This window comes from Camarhynchus parvulus, unplaced genomic scaffold (assembly GCF_901933205.1).
Source record: "Camarhynchus parvulus unplaced genomic scaffold, STF_HiC, whole genome shotgun sequence".
Classification (NCBI taxonomy): domain Eukaryota; kingdom Metazoa; phylum Chordata; class Aves; order Passeriformes; family Thraupidae; genus Camarhynchus; species Camarhynchus parvulus.
The window spans coordinates 74986-84173 of NW_022148545.1; the positions used below are offsets into that span (position 1 = coordinate 74986).

The 9188-nt window shown below is 70.5% G+C and overlaps 1 protein-coding gene across 1 annotated transcript; it reads left to right on the plus strand.

The window, feature by feature from the left end:
* Window positions 1-3158: 3158 nt before the first annotated feature.
* Window positions 3159-8291, plus strand: LOC115916911 (D site-binding protein-like). Its single transcript, XM_030970643.1, has 4 exons — window positions 3159-3702; window positions 5966-6205; window positions 6554-6742; window positions 7902-8291. Exons 1-4 carry the CDS (start codon window positions 3496-3498, stop codon window positions 8115-8117), a joined length of 852 nt encoding a protein of 283 aa, XP_030826503.1. The 5' UTR covers window positions 3159-3495; the 3' UTR covers window positions 8118-8291.
* The last annotated feature ends 897 nt before the right edge of the window (window positions 8292-9188 follow it).

The following is a 9188-nucleotide window of genomic DNA, read 5'->3' on the forward strand; positions in this document are numbered from 1 at the left end:
CCGGCGGTTTCCCGCCGGGCTTCCGGGCTGGGGGCGGCGGCGCGCGGCGCCAGGCGCTGCACCAGGTCTCCAGAAGCAAACCCTCCCGCCGCAGGGCGCTTCGGCAGCGCCGCCCGGCTGGCCGCCTGGGCGGCGCTTCTGCCCGCGCATGGCGGGGCGCCGCTGCCCCCGCGCGCTGCAAGCCGACGCTCGGCCGGGTTAGCGAAGGCCTTACGCGCAGCGCTTGTATGGCGCAGCGTAGGGCCGCTGCGTGTGCAACGCAGCGTTGCGCAGGCGCAGGTGGAAAGGACTTCCGCGAGGGCGTTACCGCTCCCGCGCCGCCCTGCGGCTTGCGCCAGTATGTGGATGCGCGCTCGTGCCGCGCAGCGTCTCGCGCCGCCCAGCGGCGCCCACACCCTGGCACCCAGCTCCGCCCCGCTTGGCGCCCAGCGCCGCCGCTCCTGCGGGGTCTGCGCGCGCTTCGGCGCCGGCGCGTGCGGCGGCAGTGCCGCAGCAGGCTCTGGGGCGCGGGCGTAGGCCTTGCCGCCGAGCGCCCTTGGCGATAGCGCGAAGCGGGCGCGCGCCCGTGGCTGCCCTGGTGCCGCAGCAGGCAGGCGGCGTAGGCATCCCTTGCCGCACAGGCGCGCAGGGGCGGCGCCCAGCGCGGCGCCCGCCCAGCGTGCGCGATGCGCCCGTACGCGTCAGGCTCTCGCGCCCGGTTGAAAGCGCGGCCGAGGCGGCAAGCGGACGGCTTCGCCCGTGTGGATGATCTGGTGCTTGCGCCAGGTGGCCCGGCTTCTTGAAGGCCTTCCAGCACAGCGAGCGCGAGGAAGGGACCCTCGGCGGGCGGCGGCGCCGCGCCCGGCGCGCGGCACGCCCCGCGGCCAGCGCTACCGGAGACGCCGGCGACACCAGGTTGGCCACGCCCGGGCGTGACCAGCGGCGTTGGGCACCGCGGCGATGGCCGGGGACGCCCCGGGCGCCGGGGCGACCCCGCTGGACGCGGCGTTGACCGCCACGGTCAAGGCGTTGGGCCCGCTGATGTTGGCCAACACGTTGACGCCGTTGGCCACGGTGAGCCTGGTGGCCATGGCGTTGACCCCGTTGGGTGGCACGTTGACCCCGTTGGGTGGCACGTTGACCCGTTGCGACGTTGCGTTGGTCGCGTGGTCACCCTGGTGGCCACCACGTTGACCCCATTGGCCACCACGTTGACGTTGGCCACCGTGTTGACCCCGTTGGGTGCCGCGTTGACTCTGTTGGCTGCGTTGACCTCGGTGGCCGCCGTGTTGACCCCGTTGGGTGCCGCGCTGACGTTGGCCACCACGTTGACCCCGTTGGGTGCCACATTCACTCCGTTGGCCGCGTTGACCCCATTAGGTGCTACGTTGACCACACTGGCCGCCATGTTGATGTTGGCCACCGCATTGACCCCATTGGGCGCCGAGTTGACGTTGGCCACCGTGTTGACCCCATTGGCCGTTGTGTTGACGCCGTTGGCCGTGTTGACCGTGGTGGCCACCGTGTTGACCCCGCTGGTCACTGCGTTGACCCATTGGCCACCACGTTGACCCCGTTGGCCGCCGCGTTGACGTTGGCCAACGAGTTGACCCCGTTGGCCGCCGCGCGACCCCATTGGCCGTTGCGTTGACATTGGCCACCGCATTGACCGCCGCGTTGACGCCGTTGGCCGCCGCGTTGACGTTGCCCGCCGCGCTGACCCCGTTGGTCGCCGCCTGCGCCCCGCCCGGGCGTGTCTACCGCGGCCCGCCCCGCGCGCCGCCCTGGCTCGCGGTGGCAGCGCCGGTGCCGCACCAGGCTGGAGCCGTGGCTGTAGGTGCGGCCGCACGCGGCACTTCGTAGGGCCGCGCCCCCGCGGCCTCGGCCCCGCCCCCGGCCCCGCCCACCTGCGCCGGGTGCGAGGGCGGCCGGAAGCCGCGGGGACACGCCCAGCGCCGCTCCACCAGGTACTTGAGGCGCCGGAAGTAGCTGCGCTCCTCCTTCCCCTCGGGGGCGGTCCCTGCGGCGGGGGCGGGGCTCCCGGAGGGGGGGGCGGGGCCGCGTTTCAGAGCCCCGCCCCCAAACAGGTGCTGGTGGCCGGACAGGTCCACGATGCCCCACTGGGGGGAGGGGAAGGCGCCCCCAGCCTCAAATAGAGGTTGGGGAGGGGGCGGCAGAGGGGGGGCAGGGAACGGGGAACCCCCCAGGGACGCGCCCCCCCCCCCAAGGGACCCCTCGGCCTTTTTGGGGTGCGCGGGGGGCGAGGATGAGGAGGAGGGGGACGGGGAAGGCTCCGCTTTGTGCTTGGGGAGGGGGCCGCGCTCGAAGGGCGCGGGGGGCGGGAACTCGAAGTGGGGAGGGGGCAGCGGCAGCGCCTTGGGCGGGGGCTCGAAGGGCTCGGGGGGCTCCGGGCGCTGCTGGTGCGTCAGGAAATCCAGGAAATCGAAGGGGTACGCCTGGAACGGGCCGCTCTCGTCGCTCACGTTCGCCTCCATGGCCGGGGCCCGGGGGTCCCGCGGGGCCCGGGGGTCCCTCAGGCCCAAAGGGCGAGCCCGGCGGTCGCGCAGGCCCGAGGGGGGCACGCGGGAGGTTGGGGAGGGGGCGTTCGTCGCTCCGCACTCACCCTGGCCGTCCCGGGGGTCGCGGGGGGTCCCGGGGCCGTCCCGAACCCGCTCGGGCCGGGCCGGGCCGGGCCGGGCCGGACGCGCCGCCCCCGCCGGAAGCGGAAGCGGAAGTGGCGGCGAGGGGGGGGTCACGTGAGGGAGGCCCCGGTAGGTTTCCCGCCGCTTTCTTCCCTCACGGAGGGTCCCGGAGATGGCGGGACCCCCCCCCAGCCCCTCACAGGTTAAACCGGGGGGGATCCGAGACCCCCGAGCGGCCTCGGGAGGGGGATGGGGGGGAATGGCGGCTTTGCCCTCACCAAAGATGGCGCCCGCACCGCCTCTCCATGGCCAAGATGGCGGCGCGGCACAAGATGGCGGCGCCTGCCCTCAGCAAAGATGGCGGCCGAAGCTCGGGGGACTCAGGACCAATCAGAGCCGCGGGAGGGACCTGGCCACGCCCCCCGCGCACACCCAGAGGGGGGATGAATTTGGGGAACGGTCGGGGGGGTTGTGACGTCACTGGGGGTGCGGGGGGACCCCGCGGAGCCGAGGGGGGGTCGCTCGTGGTGCCCCCCCTCCCTTGGCCGCCATTTCAGGGCGCGGCCCCTTTAAGAGCGCCCCGCACGTGCGGCCCCGCGTGCTGCCGGCCCCGCCCCCCGGCCCCGCCCTCTCCTCATTGGCCAGAACTGGGTCAGGCCCCGCCCTCCGCGCGCCTCCTTATTGGCCCAATGTAGGTCAGGCCACGCCTCCCCGCATGGCTGCGCCGCCTGACCGCGGCCACGCCTCCTGCGCGCCCATTGGCTGAGCTGGGCGCCAGGGGCGTGACCGCGCGGAGAGGGCGGAGCTTTTTCCTCTCCGTGCGAGGGCGTGGCTTTGATCTCCGCGGGGGCGTGGCTTAGACCAGGTCCGACCAATGGGAAGCGCGCAGCGTGCGCGGAGGGGGCGGGGTTTGTTTTTTACAGGGGCGTGGCTGGAACTGAGAACAGGCGTGGATTGGCTGGCGGTCAGGAGGGGCGGGGCCGGCAGAGGCCACGCCCCCTCACGGGCGCAGCGCCCCCCGCGGGGCTCGGGCCGAGGAACCGGGACCGGACCGGGACCGAACCGGGAGGAACCGGGACAGGTGGGGAACGGAACCGGGACCGGACCGAACCGGGGGGGCACGGGGGGGACACCGGGACCGAGACCGGGGACACCCCGACCAAACCGGGGACACCGGGACCGAACCGGGGGGGCACGGGGGGGACACCGGGACCGGGACCGGACCGGGGACACCGGGACCGAACCGGGACAGGTGGGAAACGGAACCGAGACCGGACCGAACCGGGGGGGCACGGGGGGGACACTGGGACCGGGACCGGGGAACCGGGATGACGGAGGGGCAGCGGGACCGGGATAGCGGGGGGGACACGGGGAGCGGGTGGGGACGGGACCGGGACCGAACCGGGACTGGGGACGGGGGGGACACCGGGGCAGCGAGGCGGACCGGACCGGGACCGAGACCGGGAACAAGGGGGGGACACCGGGACTGGACCGGGGACAGGGGGAGGACACCGGGACCGGGGCGGTGACACCAACGGGCCCGGGAATACCGGGACCGGCGGGAGGGGGGAACACCGGGACCGGACCGGGGACACCGGGACCGGGGGGTGACACGAACCGGAACCGGGGGGACCCCGGGAATGGAGGGGGCGGGGCCGTCCCGGTGTCCCCGAGCCCCTCCCCCCGCCCCGTTCCCGGGGGGGTCACGCGAGGTGAAGCCGCACGTGGGGGCGGGGGATCCCCCCACGTGACCGCCGCACGTGCGCGCCCGCGTCCCCTCCCCCCCACACACCCCGGCCCCGCCCCCTCCCGGGTCACGTGGGAGGGTCACGTGCCGCGATTTTCGGGAGGGGGCGGCGACCCCCGGGGGGGGGATGGGGGGGGATTCGGGGGAATTTTGGGGGGAAGGATTTGAGATGTTTTTGGGGGGGGATTTGGGGGAATTTGGGGCATTTTGGGGAGGAAATCGGGAGATTTTTGCAGAGGGATTTGGGGGATTTTGAGCGGAATTTGGGGCATTGTTGGGGGGGGATTTGTGATATTTTGTGGGGGGGAATTTGGGGCATTTTGGGTGGAATTGGGATATTTGGGGAAGGGGGTTTGGGGAATTTTTAGGGGGAAGGATTTGGGGCACTTTGGGCGGAATTTGGGGCATTCTGGGGTGGAATTCCTGAGGGGGATTTGGGACGTTTTAGGCGAAGTGCTTGGGGTGGTTTTGGGGAGGGGATTTTGGGGCATTTTGGGCGGAATTTGGGCCATTTTGGGGGGGGATCTTAGAGGGTTTATTGGGGGCTTCAGGAAGTCTTTTCTTGGGGGGTCCTGACGCCCCCCGTGACCCCTCCCGGTGCCCCCCCAATTCCCGCTGCCCCCTCCCCAATCCCCATTGCCCCCCCCAATCCCCATTGCCCCCCCCCCATCCCCATTGCCCCCCCCCATCCCCATTGCCCCCTCCCCCATCCCCATTGCCCCCCCCATTCCCCATTGCCCCCCCCCAATCCCCATTGCCCCCTCCCCAATCCCCATTGCCCCCCCCCAATCCCCATTGCCCCCCCCCCAATCCCCATTGCCCCCCCAATCCCCATTGCCCCCCCCCAATCCCCATTGCCCCCCCCAATCCCCATTGCCCCCTCCCCAATCCCCATTGCCCCCCCCATCCCCATTGCCCCCCCCAATCCCCATTGCCCCCCAATCCCCATTGCCCCTCCCCATCCCCATTGCCCCCTCCCCAATCCCCATTGCCCCCCAATCCCCTTTGCCCCCCCAATCCCCTTTTCCCTCCCCCATTCCCTTTGCCCTCCCCCCAATCCCCATTGCCCCCCCCCAATCCCCATTGCCCCCCCCAATCCCCATTGCCCCCTCCCCCATTCCCATTGCCCCCTCCCCAATTCCCCATTGCCCCCTCCCCAATCCCCATTGCCCCCCCATCCCCATTGCCCCCCCAATCCCCATTGCCCCCTCCCCAATCCCCATTGCCCCCCTCCCCAATCCCCATTGCCCCCCCAATCCCCATTGCCCCCCCCCAATCCCCTTTGCCCCCCCCCAATCCCCATTGCCCCCCCCAATTCCCATTGCCCCCTCCCCAATCCCCATTGCCCCCCCCCCATCCCCATTGCCCCCCCCATCCCCATTGCCCCCCTCCCCAATCCCCATTGCCCCCCAATCCCCCTTTGCCCCCCCCAATCCCCTTTTCCCCTCCCCCATTCCCATTGCCCCCTCCCCAATCCCCATTGCCCCCCCCAATCCCCATTGCCCCCCTCCCCAATCCCCTTTGCCCCCTCCCCCATCCCCATTGCCCCCTCCCCCATCTCCCATTGCCCCCTCCCCAATCCCCTTTGCCCCCCCAGATGGAGGAGCCGGGCGCCTCCCGGGGGGGTTTCCTGGGGGTCGCGCCCCCCCCGCCGTGGGAGCGGCCCCCGGCCCCGCTGCCGGGGGGGGGTCCCGACCTGGAGTACGTGGACCTGGACGAGTTCCTGCGGGAGCACGGGCTGCCCCCCCCCAGCCCCCCGCCCCCCCCGGCCGCGCCGCGCAGCCCCCAGCCCGAGAGGGCGCCCGGTAAATGGGGGGGGCAATGGGGATTGGGGGGGGTAACGGGGATTGGGGGGGGTAACGGGGATGGGAGGGGGAATAGGGGAGGGGGGCAAAGGGAATGGGAGGGGGAAATGGGGATGGGGGGGTAACGGGAAATGGGGGGGGCAATGGGAATTGGGGAGGGGGCAAAGGGAATGGGAGGGCAGTGGGAAATGGGGACGAGGATAACGGGAATTGAGGGGGGGCAAAGAGAAATGAGGGAGGGGCAATGGGAAATGGGAGGGGTCACCGGGCATTGGGGGAGGGGTCACCGAGCATTGGGGGAGGGGTCACCGGGCATTGGGGAGGGGCGCCGCCCTTAACCCCGCCCTCCCCCCAGCCCCGGGCCCCGGGCCCCCCCGGAGGCGGAGGCGGCGGGGGGCGGTCCCGGCGGGCCCGGGGGCGGTCCCGGCGGGCCCGGGGGGCCCGGGGGCGGTGCCGGTGCCGGGGGGGGCCCGCTGGACCCGCGGCGGCTCCGCTTCTCGCAGGAGGAGCTGCGGCCGCAGCCCATGGCCCGCAAGGCCCGCAAGGTGCACGTGCCCGACGAGCAGAAGGTGCGCGGGGAAACGGCACCGGGGGCGGGGGGCGAGGGGGGAGTTTGGGGGATTTTGGGGATTTTGGGGATTTTGGGGTGGTGGAATGGGGGGGGAGTCGCAGGTTTGGGGATTCCTGGGGAAGGGTCTGTGGTTCCATCGTGGGGGTTCCGGCGTGCCCTGGGGGGGATCCCTGTGTCTGTCCCTTGTCCCTCTGTCCATCCCCTGTGTCTCTTGCCTGTCCCCATGTCCCTCCCCTGTCCGTGTGTCCATTCCCTGTGTCCATCCCCTGTCCCCCCACTCTCCCCTGACCCCGCCATCCCCTGAATGTCCCCGAATGTCCCCAATGTGTCCCTGTGTCCATCCCCGTGTCCATCCCTTGTCCCCGTGTCCCTCCCCTGTCCCTGTGTCCATCCCTTGTCCCTCTGTCCATCCCCTGTCCCTGTGTCCGTCCCTTGTCCCCGTGTCTGTCCCCTGTCTGTGTGTCCATCCCCTGTCCCTGTGTCCATCCCCCGTGTCCATCCCTTGTCCCCATGTCCATCCCCTGTGTCCATCCGCCGTCCTGTATCTGTCCCCTGTCCCTCTGTCCATCCCATCTCTGTGTCCATCCCCTGTGTCTCTTGCCTGTCCCCATGTCCCTCCCCTGTCCGTGTGTCCATTCCCCGTGTCCATCCCCTGTCCCCGTGTCCCTCCCCTGACCCCGTTGTCCTCTGAATGTCCCCAATGTCCCTGTGTCCCTCCCTTGTCCCCGTGTCCCTCCCCAATGTCCCCATGTCCCTCCCCAATGTCCCCCTGTCCCTCCCCTGACCCCGCTGTCCCCTGAATGTCCCCCTGTCCATCCCTTGTCCCTGTGTCCCTCCCCAATGTCCCCCTGTCCCTCCCCTGTCCCCTGGGTGTCCCCAATGTCCCCGTGTCCCTCCCCTGTCCCCATGTCCATCCCCTGTCCCCGCTGTCCCCTGGGTGTCCCCAATGTCCCCATGTCCATCCCCTGTCCCCTGTCCCTCCCCTGAGCCCGCTGTCCCCTGGGTGTCCCCAATGTCCCCCTGCCCGTCCCCTGGGTGTCCCCAATGTCCGATCCCCCCTGTCCCCATGTCCATCCCCTGTCCCCGCTGTCCCCTGGGTGTCCCCAATGTCCCCCTGTCCCTCCCCTGACCCCGCTGTCCCCCCGTTGCCGCCGCAGGACGAGAAGTACTGGAGCCGCCGCTCGCGGAACAACGCGGCCGCCAAGCGCTCGCGGGACGCGCGGCGCCTCAAGGAGAACCAGATCTCGGTGCGGGCGGCGTTCCTGGAGCGCGAGAACGCCGCGCTGCGCCTCGAGGTGGCCGCGGCTCGACGGGAGCTGCAGCGCTTCAGGGCCATCCTGCAGAGATACGAGGCGCAGCACGGACAGATCTGAGACGTCCCGGGGGGTTTGGGGGGTTTGGGATCGTGCCGGAGCGGTTTGGGATGGCCCCAGGTGACCCAGGACTGACCCAGGACAGCCCCAGCGATTCCGCTCCATCCTGCAGAGACACGAGGCGCAGCACGGACAGATCTGAGGGGTTTGGGGGGTTTGGGGGGTTTGGGATCGTCCTGGGGGATTTGGGATCGTCCTGGACGAGCCGCGCGTTGTGGGATGGCCCCAGGTGATCACAGCCAGACTGATCCAGGGTTTGGGGGTTGGGATTGGGAGTGCTGGAGCGGGTTTGGGATCCAGGACAGCCCCAGGTTGATCCAGGACTGCCCCAGGAGGGATTTGGGGCTGCACCGAGAGCCTGCAGGGATTTGGGGACAGTTTGGGGAGGTTTGGGACAGCTCCGGGTGCTGCAGGAACGCGGGATGGTTCGGGATCACCAACGGGATCGCCAACGGGATCCAGCCCCAGACACAGCCCCGGGATCGGGCGCTGGGATCCAGAACCGGGATCCAGAACCCAGTGATGGGACCCAGCACCAGGATCCAGAACTGGGACCCAGTGAGAAGATCCAGCACCGGGGTTCAGAACGGGATCCAGAACCAGGATCCAGTGCTGCATCAAGGACTGGGATCCAGATCCAGAACCCAGTGATGGGACCCAGAGTCGGGATCCAACACTAGATCCAGAGCTGGGGTCCAGTGATGAGATCCGGAGTTGGGGTCCGAGACTGGGACCGGACACTGGGATCCAGAACCAGAACCCAGCACCAGATCCAGAACCAGGATTCAGCACCAGAACCCAGTCATGAGATCCAGAACCAGGATCCAGTGAGGAAATGCAGAACTGGGATCCAAATCCAGAACCGGGATCCAGAACCGGGATCCAGTGAGGAGATCCAGGACTGGGACCCAGCACTGGGATCCAGAACCAGACCCCAGAACCCGGATCCAGCACCAGAACCCGGATCTAGCACCAGAACCCGGATCCAGCACCAGAACCCGGATCCAGCACCGGGACCCGCCGCCCCCCCCCCGCCAATTCCCAAGTTTTGGGACCCCCCGGCTCCCCTGG

Bases quoted from the DNA above. Each gene is read 5' to 3' on its own strand.
- LOC115916911 (XM_030970643.1), top strand. From the start codon at position 3,496: ATGGGAAGCGCGCAGCGTGCGCGGAGGGGGCGGGGTTTGTTTTTTACA. The intron at 3,703-5,965 runs GTGGGGAACGGA...TTGCCCCCCCAG, and splicing joins ACCGGGAGGAACCGGGACAG to ATGGAGGAGCCGGGCGCCTC. The intron at 6,206-6,553 runs GTAACGGGGATT...GCCCCCCCGGAG, and splicing joins GGCAATGGGGATTGGGGGGG to GCGGAGGCGGCGGGGGGCGG.